Raw genomic sequence first — 13761 nt, 5'->3', positions numbered from 1 at the left:
TCTGTCATCCCTGGTTCTTCCATTTATGGCTTCAGGCCCTTCTCCCTCATCCTGTTTTAGAACCACAGTCCTCAACTTTTTCATTGTTTATTTTTATTTTTGCCACAGCGCACATGGTGTCTGAAATTCCACACATAACATACTTCTCTGGGTTTGTCCAAATTTTGATAATTCCTCCCCCAATCCCTCACCCCCAAGTTTCCCAGGAAATAAAGCAAATAGCACCACAGATGCTTTGTGATAATGTGGTTCGTAAAAGCATTTTACAAGCTTGGGAGTAACTATTAAGTGTTCATCAGTAACATAGCATAGCTGGATCAGGGCTGGATAAAACATGTCATTCCCAATTAGCTAGTGTAACATCAACATTTTCCATTCAGGGATACTTATCAAAAGCAAATGCAGCTGGGCGTGGTGGCTCACGCCTGTACCCAGCACTTTGGGAGGCCGAGGCGGGTGGATCATCTGAGGTCAGGAGTTCAAGACCAGCCTGGCCAACATGGTGAAACCCTGTCTCTACTAAAAATACAAAAATTAGCTGGGCGTGGTGGCAGGTGCCTGTAATCCCAGCTACTCGGGAGGCTGAGGCAGGAGAATCATTTGAACCCGGGAGATGGAAGTTGCTGTGAGCTGAGATCGTGCCACTGCACTCCAGCCTGGGAGACACAATGAGACTCCATCTCAAAAAAAAAAAAAAGTGAATGCATATGCTGCGATTTATCACTGGAAAACAGACCATTTACTAACTTCACTAAGTGATATTAGGAATCGATTACTTGTTGGCCTCATCATTGAGGTCAGCATAGTGACCGGGTTCTAACCCTGGAGCTTCGGGGTGCCTGGGAGGTTGTATGTACGCTCCTTTAGTTCATGGTGGCTGCCAGTGTGGCTCCAGAATGAGAGCTGCGAAGATCACCATGCTTAAAATAAAAGCATAGCCGGGCGCGGTGGCTCACACCTGTCATCCCAGCACTTTGGGAGGCCGAGGCGGGCGGATCATGAGGTCAGGAGATCGAGACCATCCTGGCTAACACAGTGAAACCCCGTCTCTACTAAAAATACAAAAAAAAAATTAGCTGGGCGTGGTGATGGGCGCCTGTAGTCCCAGCTACTCAGGAGGCTGAGGCAGGAGAATGGCGTGAACCCGGGAGGCGGAGCTTGTAGTGAGCTGAGATCGCGCCACTGCATTCCAGCCTGGGTGACAGAGTGAGACTCTGTCTCAAAAAAAAAATAAAATAAAATAAAAAAATAAATAAATAAAAGTTTATAGCACCGGAAGTGTGAGAGATTCCAAACCATTTGCTCAGAAAGAAAGACTGGGTGGGGTGGATAAGATTCTTTTTTTTTTCCCAGACAGAGTCTCACTCTGTTGTCCAGGCTTGAATACAGTAGCACAATCGGGGCTCACTGGCACCTCCGCCTTCCAGGCTCAAGCAATCCTCCCACCTCAGCCTTCAAGTAGCTGGGACTACAGGCACGTGACACCACACCTGGCTAATTATTTGTATTATTACTTTTTTTTTTGTAGAGAAAGGGTCTCAGTATATTGTCCAGGCTGGTCTCGAACTCCTGGACTCAAGCAGTCTTCGCTACTTGGCCTCCCAAAATGCTAGGATTACAGGCCTGAGCCACTGAACTCAGCCAGGATTTTTCATTCAACCTGGCCCTTGCCATCCTGTGATGCTCCCTTAGGCTGCCTCACTCTGATCACATGATAACGGTGAGACGATTCAGGCTCATGAATCACCCACGTCCCACGGTACCTTCAAGGTGCTCTCCCCGTTAGTAACACTCACAGAACCAGAATCTTGCTGGATGAACTTTCCCTTTGCTTCTCTAATCCACTACCTCCGTTCCTGGGCTGGGGAACTGGAATCAGAAAGTGACTGGGGGCCAAATGGAGACTGGAATAATCCCAGGAGAGGCTTGGTGTGGGGTTTCTTGGCCCTGTTGACGTTCTGAAGTCCAGGTACTTCTTTGCTGTGGGAGGAGCTGTCCTGCACATGTTAGAATGTGGACAGCATCCTGGCTTCTACCTACTGTGTCAGTAACACTCCACCCCCCAGTGTGACAGCCAAGAACGTCCCCAGGCATTGCTAAATGGCCCCTGGGAAGCACAACCACCCCCCCGGTTGAAAACTACTGGCTTAAGGCAAGCACCAAGCGCCTGGCACCATCCCTTCCTTCCTAAGCACGAGAGCTCCCGCACGCCACCTTTCACTCTGGGCAGCACGAGAGCTCACGCACGCCACCTTTCACTCTGGGCAGCACGAGAGCTCACGCACGCCACCTTTCACTCTGGGCAGCAGGTCGGCGGTTCTTAACCGAGATCAGAGGCAAAGAACTGGTTCCCAGAGAGGCTTGGAGGAGAATTGGCAGGACGTAGCTGTTAACTGTCCATGGAACACGAACGAGTAGAGGAACTGAAAAAGAGCGTCAAGATTTTACGAGTGACCACGTCCCCCTTCCCTCCTCACTCATTTCGCTGGAGAACTTACAGAACTGGGCTCCGTAATGAGGAGTCTTTCCCTAGTGGGGAGGGCTCTCTGAGTGATTTCATCGAAACCTATATATGCCAACGATTCTTACAGTATCTTTCTAAAGTATTTAAGTGCTGCAGAAATAATACTTAAAGTATGTGGATGTGAACAGGGACACAGGAGCTTTTGCCAAAATGGTCCTGTTTGCAGCTCAGGAACTTTAGAGACCTTCCTTCTTCCACCTCGTAATCTGTGTAGGTTCCTAACCCTGTTGGTCGGAGCAGAGATGTGTCAGGCAGCCCCCTGGAACCTCAAGTCGCTTGTCAGAGCTCCTGGATCAGAGAGCATGAGCTGGTGCCTGGTGAGTCAGAAGCTGGATCACTCTCGGGTTGGTGTCAGCAGCCTGTTCTGGACGGCCCTCTTAAGCCGTTCTGGCCTTTCGTTCTGGCCTTTGATGTAACCCAGGGTGTGTAAGGGCTGCCTGCCCTTTACAGAGAAACAGATCTGTGCTGGGAAGTTAGCAAACAGGAGGCAGGATGTGAGATGAGAAGGAACTGTCTGGTCAGTGGGGTTCACCCAAGTCTAGAGGTTCGTCTGTGTGGAGGGTGGGACTTAATATAAGGCAGGAGGCTCGGGTAGAATCTGCCCCAGCCACCACCTGGCGTCTGCAGTGATACAAAGCCTGGGAGACCTTCCACCTGCGGCCCTGGGAAGCTCCAACACTCGGCCTCCGTGTTTTCTGTACCTTTCTCTGGTTGCAGGGATTTCCGAGGTTTCCTTTTTGTGCATCTGGACATTTTCCTTTCTCTGCTCATTTACTTATCCTACAAACACAGGCGGGATGGTGGGCCCAGCCCGGGGTCGGTGCTGGCACTGGGGTGATCATGAGGTAGAGAAGGTAGTTTCGGCCGGGCGCGTTGGCTCACGCCTGTCATCCCAGCACTTTGGGAGGCCGAGGCAGGCAGATCACGAGGTCAGGAGATCGAGACCATCCTGGCTAACATGGTGAAACCCCGACTCTACTAAAAATACACAAAAAATTAGCTGGGCGTGGTGGTGGGTGCCTGTTGTCCCAGCTACTCGGGAGGCTGAGGCAGGAGAATGGCGTGAACGCGGGAGGCGGAGGTTGCAGTGAGCAGAGATCGCGCCACTGCACTCCAGGCTGGGTGACAGAGCGAGACTCCATCTCAAAAAAAAAAAAAAAAAGAAGGTAGTTTCTGTGCTTGGGGAGAGCGAAGGCGTTAAGTCTGCGGGTGAGAGCCAAGGAGGAGCTCCCTCACTCTGCTGGCTGGATGACAGTTCGAGGGAGATACGGTCAGGGAGTTTCCCAGTGATTCTCATCAAGGAGCTGGAGTCAGGTAAACATTGCTGGGAAGGGCGGATCGGATAGAGAGAATCCCATGTGTGAAGGCTGGAGGAGAGGGGAATTCCCGGGAAGAATGGATCGGATAGAGGGAATCCCATGGCGAAGGCTGGAGGAGAGGGGAATTCTGGGGAAGGGCAGATCAGATAGAGGTAATCCCACGTGCGAAGGCTGGAGGAGAGGGGAATTCTGGGGAATGGTTCCCAGGGAAGCGGCCTCAAGAATGGAGGGAGGGAGATGACTCTGGAACTCTTGCCAGTGTCCAGCTAGGAGATGACGCATGGGACGCTGCACAGGCTCTGCTGGAGCACAACACACGTCCCTGCTGTGTCCCCGGAATAGGTCATGCTCCTGTCACTCTGAAGGTCATTAGTAGCAAGGCAGAAAAACCACACAGGACCCCCACTTACATCTGAACAGCTTCTGCACACTCTTTGCAGGGTAATTGCCTGCTAAGACATTTGTTAAGACTTTTTTTTTTTTTTGAGATGGAGTCTCATTCTGTCGGCTCACCGCAGCCTCCACCTCCTGGGTTCAAGCAATTCTCGTGCCTCAGCCTCCTGAGTAGCTGCGATTACAGGCTCCCGCCACCACACCTGGCTAAGTTCTGTATTTTTAGTAGAGATGGGGTCTTGCCATGTTGGCCAGGCTGGTCTCGAACTCCTGACCTCAGGTGTTCCACCTGCCTTGGCCTCCCAAAGTGCTGGGATTATAGGGAAGAGCCACCGCGCCCGGCCTGTTTAGACTTTTCAATCCTCTATGTGTTAAACTGTCTATTTTTCTCTTATTAACCACAAGTTTGGGATTCTTCAGAGGCCAAACTACTGTTCTCCCAGGCTTTGAGAAAAAACTTTTTGTGTCATTTAGCTACATAGTTTTGCTGAACTTCTCCTTCAACAACAGGAGAGCATATTTTGGTAGCTGGGCAAGCCCTACTCTGAGCATAATCTTAAGAGACTGGCAAGAATTCCCTGGAGAACCCCGAGAACTTGCTGACCAAGCTGGAGAATTCCCTGGAGAACCCCGAGAACTTGCTGACCAAGCTGGAGAATTCCCTGGAGAACCCCGAGAACTTGCTGACCAAGCTGGAGGATTCCCTGGAGAACCCCGAGAACTTGCTGACCAAGCTGGAGAATTCCCTGGAGAACCCCGAGAACTTGCTGACCAAGCTGGCATCAGTTTTCTTTCCTGGGAACTGTTTCCGCTCACATGTTCTGACCCCCAGCCTGAGGCTGGCACCAGCTGAGGGTTTGCAGTATTTGAATGTTGGCCTTGCCCTAACCCATGCTCAAATCATTTGTTTCACTAAGAATATGTATTTTCAGATCACAAACCAGATTAGTTCACATCTAGCACTTTAATTGCTGATTCAGTTAAAAAGTCCTCGCTTGATAGGGTCTGGGCTGAAATTGAACGACGTCAGAGGCTGCCAGGACTTTTTCTTTCTTTATAAAAGCAGAACTCCACGCATGTACTTAAAACAGGTACATGGTACTGAAGGATATTACTGAGGTACAACTCCTCAGCTATCATCTCTCTTAAGTTTCATTTATCTATTTATTGAGACAGGGTCTCTGTCGCCCAGGCTGGAGGGCAGTGACGCGATGTCAGCTCACTGCATGCTCCGCCTCCTGGGTACAACAAGGGTTCTCCTGCCTCAGCCTCCCGAGTACCTGAGACTACAGGCACCCGTCACCAACTTTTGTATTTTTTGTAGAGACGGTGTTTCACCATGTTGCCCAGGCTGATCTTGAACTCCTCAGTGCAGGTGATCCTCCTGCCTCAGCCTCTCAAAGTGCTGGGATTACAGGCGTGAGCCACTGCACCCAGCCTTAAGTTTCTTATATACATCCTTCGGAAATATCTTCTGTGCATTTATACATGTATGTGATGGGTATTGTCTGTCCTACTTACAAAAGAAATGTCTGATTAAAAAAAAAAATCTAATATCTTGCCAGTCTTTTCCTATCGGCATAGCCGACCTGCTTTAATTGTTGCAATAACAGCATTGTATTCTATTGAATATATAGAGCGTAATTTACTTCCCCCACTGCCTGATAAATGGATATTTCACTCCTTCCTTCTCCTTTTGCTGTTGCAAATAATACTATGATAAACATTGTTGCACATACTTTTTTTTTTTTTTTTTTTTTTTTGAGATAGAGTCTTGCTCTGTCACCCAGGCTGGAGTGCAATGGCGTGATCTCAGCTCACTGCAACCTCCACCTCCCGGGTTCAAGCGATTCTCCTGCCTCAGCCTCCTGAGTAGCTGGCATTACAGGCATGTGCTACCATGCCGGGCTAATTTTGTATTTTTAGTAGAGCCGGGGTTTCTCCATGTTGGTCAGGCTGGTCTCGAACTCCTGACCTCAAGTGATCTGCCCACTTCTGCCTCCCAAAGTGCTGGGATTACAGGCGTGAGCCACTGCGCCCAGCAACATTGTTTCACATCTATCTCTGCACACTTCACACATGCATATCTGTGAATTGGAATTGCTAAGCCAAAGAATAACAGACATTATTGACTTCTGTAGACATTGCCAAGGTCCTTCTTGGAGGGGAGAGAGTGCCATTGCTTTATAGAAAATGTGTAACTTGGCTGGGCGCGGTGGCTCACACCTGTAATACCAGCACTGTGGGAGGCCGAGGTGGGCAGATCACCTGAGGTCAGGAGTTTGAGACCAGCCTGACCAACATGGAGAAACTCCGTCTCTACTAAAAATACAAAATTAGCTGGGCGTGGTGGTGCATGCCTGTAATCCCAGCTATGCAGGAGGCTGAGGCAGGAGAATCACTTGAATCCAGGAGGCAGAGGTTGCGGTGAGCCAAGATGGTGCCATTGCACTCCAGCCTGGGTGACAGAGGGAGACTCTGTCTCAAAAAAGAAAAGAAAAAAGTGTAACTCCAGCTTTTGTCAGCCAGCTTGTAATACCAATAGTTTCCCTTGCCCAGAAAACATTGCTACCTAATACAGAGGATATCACCCAATGCGCTTCCACTGAAGGAGCACAGGGAGGGGAGATGGATGATATGGAGCGAGAAAGATGACTTCCGGGAGCTGTGCTTTTCTCCTCTGTTCAATCAGTGTGGACGAGATGATCTGTTTAGTCCCATCTCCTGATTTTACATAGAACCAGGCGTGGTTCTAGTTCCGAGATCCAGGAGCCTGACTGCCAGGATAGCTTAAGCAGGAGGTAAATTCTAGAATCTCCCCTTTAGTTTCTGGATTCTTTATCTTTTCATCCGTGTTGAATGAGAGAGAAGGGTTCAGGGCATCTGGCCCTTCCTTGGGCAGCAGACTGACGGAACACCGCCTGGGTTGCCTTCGTTTTCAGATTTGTAGCAGCTTCCTTAACTTTACCCTCCTCTGCCCTTTTAATGCCAAACGCATTCCTTAGAGGTCCGTTAATTAGAGGAGCCTCAGGGTGAGCAATGGGGTCATGATGGTTTCTGTTATAATCAGGTTGGAAAGGATCTCAGGGTGGAAGTCTGGTCAAAAGCCTTCTGAAATGTTAGACCAGAGAATTATCTGGAGAGGGAGGAAATGCAGGGCAAGTTCCTGCAAAGCCTCACACTCATGTTGGTCTCACCGATGTTTATCAGGGAGAAACAGCCTGTACTCCCAGGGCAGCCGTTTGAATTGGCAGAGCCCACTTTGTTCCTCGATTCTGTTTCTTTCCATACAATCCGCCCTCCTGACCTGATACCACTGAGGCTGGTGTCTTGTCCATGGGATATGGAACTGGGGAACACGGATGGGTCTGAGCTAGCACTCCCCTACATTTTGGCAAATTTAAGAATCAACACTCTGAAGAACCGTGGTTTTGATTCCCTGAGAAGGAAATGGATTAAGACTTACCCTCCCCACTCCGAACTTTTTATCTTGGGAAATTTCAGACCTACAGAAAAGTTGAAGACAAGTACCATATGAATGCTCATCCTGTGCCCTTCACCGGAACCGAGCAACGGCGCACGTGCCCTTTCACCGGAACCGAGCAACGGTAAACATGTCCCTTCACCGGAACCGAGCAACGGTAAACATGTCCCTTCACCGGAACCGAGCAACGGTAAACATGTCCCTTCACCGGAACCGAGCAATGGCGCACGTGCCCCTTCACCGGAACCGAGCAACGGTGAACATGTCCCTTCACCGGAACCGAGCAACGGCGCACGTGCCCCTTCACCGGAACCAAGCAATGGTAAACACGTCCCTTCACCGGAACTGAGCAACGGCGCACGTGTCCCTTCACCGGAACTGAGCAACGGTAAACATGTTCCTTCACCGGAACCGAGCAACGGCAGAGGTGCCCCTTCACTGGAACCGAGCAATGGTAAACGCGTCCCTTCACCGGAACTGAAAAACGGTAAACGTGTCCCTTCACCGGAACCGAGCGACGGCGCACGTGCCCCTTCACCGGAACCGAGCAACGGTAAACATGTCCCTTCACCGGAACCGAGCAACGGCAGAGGTGTCCCTTCACCGGAGCTGAAAAACGGTAAACGTGCAACCGAGCAATGGTAAACGTACCCCTTCACCGGAACCGAGCAACGGTAAATATGTCCTTTCACCGAAACTGAGCAGTGGGTAACGTGTTTCCGCACTCAGTTCCCAGGCATTGCCGCTGCTGATCTGGGGAACACACTATGAGCCTGACATAAACTCTACAGAGCTCTGTGTAAACAGTGGGTATGTTTTTTCCCTGAAGGGACAGTTGATCCTTGAATGGCGTGGGTTTGAATTGCACGGGTCCGTTTGTGTGTGGACTTTTTTCAACCAAATGTGAATCAAAAATACAGTGTCAGCAAGGTGCAGAGGCTCACACCTGCAATCCCACCACTATGGGAGGTTGAGGCAGGAGGATTGCATCAGCCCAGGAGTTCAAGACCAGCGTGGGCAACACAGAGAGACCCCCATCTCTACAAATAATTTTAAAAACTAGCTGGGCATGGAGGCATGCACCTGTGGTCCCAGCTACTCAGGAGGCTGAGTCAGGAGGATTGCTTGAGCCAGGGAGGTCGAGGCGGCGGTGAGATGTGATTGTACCACTGCTCTCCAGCCTGGGGGACAGAGCGAGACCGTGTCTCAAAACAAAACACAGCTGAGCGTGGTGGCTCACACCTGTAATCCCAGCACTTCGAGAGGCCGAGGCGGGCTGATCATGAGGTCAGGAGATCGAGACCATCCTGGCTCACATGGTGAAACCCTGTCTCTACTAAAAACACAAAAAATTAGCTGGGCTTGGTGGCGGGCACCTGTAGTTCCAGCTACTTGGGAGGCTGAGGCAGGAGAATCACTTGAACCCAGGTGGAGGGTGCAGTGAGCTGAGATCGTGCCACTGCACTCCAGCCCAGGTGACAGAGTGAGACTCTGTCTCAAAAAAAACAAAGAAAACAGAACAGTATTCTCAGGATGTGAAACCCATGTATGCAGAGGCTGGTTTTTCCTACACTCAGGCTCTGCTGGGCTGACTGTGGGACTTCAGAATATGCGGATTTTGGAATATGTGGGGGTCCCAGAACCAATCCCCCGAGTATACTGTGGGGCATTTGAAAATAGATTATATTTATCATGATACTTCATTCCTAAACCTTCATTATCTCCTAAAAACAAGGGTGTTCCCTTCCGAGCAACAATACCGTTGCCATACCCAAGAAATGTAGCATTGATACGTGAAGAGCATAGGTCTGTTGTCTTGCAGAATTTTCCAGAGTCTGAATTTGTCAAATGGTTCCCTTGTGATTACATCCAGGCCAAACATTTCTGGCAGGAATGCCGCAGAGCTCCTGTTGCCTCTCACCAGGAGCCACATCATAGTTCTGTCCTGTAATTGATGATGCTGAGGTTAAACATTTGGTTGAGCTAATGTCTGCCAGATCACTCTACTTTGTAAAGGTAGTTTCTCCTTTGTAACTAACAAGCAGTAAGTGGTGTGATACTTTACGACTGTAGGAATGTTCTCCTCCCAGTAACTTGTTACCCAGTGGCTTAACATCCACTGATATGTGATGATTCTTTCATGAATCTGTTTTATTTGTTTTAAGAGATAGGGTTTTGCCCCATCACCCAGGCTGGGTTGCAGTGGCAGAATCATAGCTCACTGTAGCCTCTAACTCCTGGATTCAAGTGATCCTCCCTCCTCAGCCTCCTGAGTAGCTGGGACTACAGGCATGTGCCACCACACCCAGCTAAGTTTTATTTTTATTTTTATGTTTTTGAGATGGGGTCTTACTATGTTGCTGAAGCTGATCCCGAATTCCTGGTCTCAAGGGAGCCTCCCACCCTCGCCTCCCAAAGCTCTGGGATTGCAGGTGTGAGCCACCGTGCCTGGCCTCCTGAATCTGTTTCTACATTGATTATTGCAGAATCCTGGGCTTTAAATTGTCACTCCTTCTACATTTATTACCTCACATTCCTTTATGAAGAGCCCCTCATTGGCTGAGCACGGTGGCTCACGCCTGTAATCCCAGCACTTTGGGAGGCTGAGGTGGGTGGATCGCTTGAGCTCAGGAGTTCGAGACCAGCCTGGGAAACATGGGGAAACCCCGTCCCCACCAAAAATACAAAAAATTAGCCAAGTGTGGTGGTTCCTGCCTGTAATCTCAGCTACTTGGGAGGCTGAGGTGAGAGGATGGCTTGAGCCCAGGAGACAAGTTGCATGAGCTGAGATCGCGCCACTGCACTCCAGCCTGGGTGACAGAGCAAGACTCTGTCTCAATTTAAAACAAACAAACAACAAACAAAAAAGAGCCCCTCATGTTCTCCCACTCCATTTTTTAGTATCATTTCAGACTCAGGGATTAAAGAAAAAAAATCTATTGCTATAGCTTATTAATTTCACTATTTTTTACTGTATCCCAAATTTGTTAAGTGGGAGTCTTTTCAAGATGGCTCTTGAGTCTTTTAACATGTTCCCAGCATCCTGTAAGCATTTGCTTGCTTTTCTGGCACTCAGTGAGATGTTCAGGCTCAGCTTGGCCTCTCCCTCCCCTAGTCTTGGAATCAGCTCTTCCTCTGAGAAACCCTCCTTCCCTTTGGTGGAGGGATGGTCCTTAGAAACCAACATCTGGGCATGAAGTGTGTTCCTTGCTGGGCCTCTCACTGCCTCCAGCCACTTTCAATAGAAAGAGCAAAGAACGGTCAGGCGCGGCGGCTCACGCCTGTAATCCCAGCACTGTGGGAGGCCGAGGTGGGCGGATCACCTGAGTTCAGGAGTTCAAGACCAGCCTGGCCAACATGATGAAACCCCGTCTCTACTAAAAATACAAAAATTAGCCGAGCATAGTGGCGCTTGTTTGTAACCCCAGCTGCTCAGGAGGCCGAGCCACACAAATCACTTGAACCCAGGAGGCGGAGATTGCAGTGAGCCAAGATGGTGCCACTGCATTCCAGCGTAGGCGACAGAGTGAAACTGTGTCTCAAAAAAAAAAAAAGAAGAAAGAGCTGAGAAATTTAAATGTGTTTTAAAATCTTGAGTTGATACTGATATGTTGCACTCAGAACCTGCCGCCCAGGGCCCTTCCTTACTTCCCCAGTCCGTATCTGTGTTCCTCTCGTCCCACTGTGATAACCTTGTTTACAGATTTGCAACATCCATAATCATGGCCAGCAGTAATCCTAACAAGTCAAGTTCAAACTTTCTTTTCAGTTCTTTTTGTCCTTAGACCACATCCAAGTAAGGAGGAATAGTCAGAGAGCTAGATCCAAGTCACTTAAATTATTTGCCTTTTTCTCTAGATAGGTAATAATTGTTATTAGAGTTAGGGTCACATGTTTCTGTTCATATTAAACTTTAGGATTTGCTGTTTGCTCCTACTTTTTAGTTGATTTTATTCTTTTAGTAAGTAAAATGTTTACGAGGTTCAAAAGTCAAAACTATGTAGGCCAGGCACGGTGGCTGACGCCTGTAATCCCAGCACTTTGGGAGGCCAAGGTGGGTGGATCACCTGAGGTGGGGAGTTCAAGACCAGCCTGGCGAAGATGGCGAAACCCTGTCTCTATGGAAAATACAAAAATTAACTGTGCACGGTGGCACACGCCTGTAATCCCAGCTACTCAGGAGGCTAAGGCAGGAGAATCACTTGAACCCAGGAGGCGGAGGTTGCAGTGAGCTGAGATCAGGCCACTGCCCTCCAGCCTAGGCAACAGAGCAAGACTATGTCTTAAATAATAATAATAATAATAATATATTTTTTAAAAGTATATAATATACAAAGAGAAGGCTCACTTTCACCGCCAGAAGTGAGCGTTTTCCTTAGTTTCTGACTTACCCTTTCTAATTTTTTTAGTGCAAAAGTAACCCACACCTCTCTGTCTTGGGCCCTTTGCTTGATGCTTACACAGGAAGGGTCTGAGATTCTGGTTCTCAGGATCAGCTATGACCAGAGGAAACACATTAGAACAGATTGGAGTTCCTGTTCTTCCCTCTGTTACTTTGCTCGGTTTTGCCTGTTGTTCAGTCATCTGTGAAAAGGCAGAGTACCCCATGGAGGACAGGGAAGGGGTGTCTGGAATGGCCTGAGGGCCAGGCCTTTCAGAGAGAAGGAAGCAGCCTGAGTTTGGTTTGGATGGTCCATTGAATCGCGTTTGATGGGAGTGGAGCTGACTGTGGTGTCCCCAGAGCAGATCTGGGATCCGTGAAACAGATCGTGACTGAGCAGATCAGTTGTTTCTCTGGCAGGCCCGTCCGTGCAGCTGTTGTTTTGTATTTGAGTAGTTTGCGTTTCCCTTTCCTTTTCATACAAGATTATCTGGTCCTAATCCCCTCCCTCCTGCATAAGGGTTGCTGGGAACCATTTTTTTTTCTTTTGAATAAACATCTTGGGGAAAGTTAACTTTTCACATTTGTTGTTGTTCTTTACTTGACATTAAGGAGCTTTTATAAGCAATTAAAACTAGGAGAAAACCCAAACCAAAAATTTCCCCTAAACTCCCCGTGACCTCAGTCGGAACCGCTCCAGTATTCCTTGTCTTAACTCCTTTGGTGAATTTAGAGAGTGACTCTTTATTCCACTTCCAAACGACCGCTTTGAACTAATGGTCAACGTGGATAAACACATCTTAGGGAGGCGGTCTGTGAAATATGGTTGTGGGGTCAGACTGAGAAGGCCTCATTTTCAAACTGGAGCTGGACGGGAAACTGGATCTGAAAGTATTTCCTGGAATAACTTGCTCCGTTTCTTGAGTGGCAAGTTTTTTTGGTAAAGATACTCTCCCAGACAGTGGAGGTGCCGTGGCCTTCGAACCAGATGCTTCCAATAGTAAATCATGTTGTCATTTCCTCCTTGGTGGATGGGATCCATTTTTATCATGCCAGAGAGCCTTCAAAGTAGGGTCAAGAAACCCAGAAAATTGGCCCCTGCCTGCCCTTGGCTAGCTATGGGATAGAAAGAGAAGCCTGAGGGCAACCGAGCAAATTAACAGAGTGAGGGAAGAGCAGGAACTCCAATCTGTTCTAACAAGTTTCCTCCGGTCATAGCAGATCCTGAGAACCAGAATCTCAGACCCTTCCTGTGTAAGCCGTAGGGCTGTTTTCTTTTTTTTTCTTTCTTTCTTTCTTTTTTTTTTTTTTTTTTTTGAGACGGAGTCTTGCTCTGTCACCCAGGCTGAAGTGCAGTGGCGTGATCTCGGCTCACTGCAAGCTCTGCCTCCCAAGTTCATGCCAATTCTGCTGTCACAGCCTCCCCAGCAGCTGGGACTACAGGCGCACACCGCCACGCCTGTCTAATTTTTTTGTATTTTTAGTAGAGACGGGGTTTCACCGTGTTAGGCAGGATGGTCTCGATCTCCTGACCTCGTGATCTGCCCGCCTCGGCCTCCCAAAGTGCTGGGATTACAGGCGTGAGCCACCGCGCCCGGCCCGCAGGGCTGTTTTCTATAGCTCAGCCATCCGGTATCACCTTTGTGGTTCTTTCATGTCA

General features: G+C 48.9%; 1 protein-coding gene across 2 annotated transcripts in view; it reads left to right on the top strand.

Moving 5' to 3' along the window:
• NXN (nucleoredoxin) overlaps positions 1 to 13761 on the top strand; it is a 180764-nt gene that overhangs the window by 104341 nt on the left and 62662 nt on the right. The window contains exon 1 of one of the 2 annotated variants that reach the window (XM_054459705.2): positions 8146 to 8394. The exons of the other annotated variant lie outside the window; for it this stretch is intronic. Within the exon in view, the coding sequence (XP_054315680.1) occupies positions 8359 to 8394 (36 nt within the window). The 5' untranslated portion in view covers positions 8146 to 8358. Of the gene's footprint in view, positions 1 to 8145; positions 8395 to 13761 lie in introns of those variants that run through there. 2 annotated transcript variants of the gene reach the window in all.

The sequence above is a fragment of the Pongo pygmaeus genome, chromosome 19 (assembly GCF_028885625.2).
Source record: "Pongo pygmaeus isolate AG05252 chromosome 19, NHGRI_mPonPyg2-v2.0_pri, whole genome shotgun sequence".
NCBI classification, from domain to species: domain Eukaryota; kingdom Metazoa; phylum Chordata; class Mammalia; order Primates; family Hominidae; genus Pongo; species Pongo pygmaeus.
The sequence above is the reverse complement of the archived record's forward strand: the minus strand, read 5'-3'. Positions and strand labels throughout refer to the sequence as shown.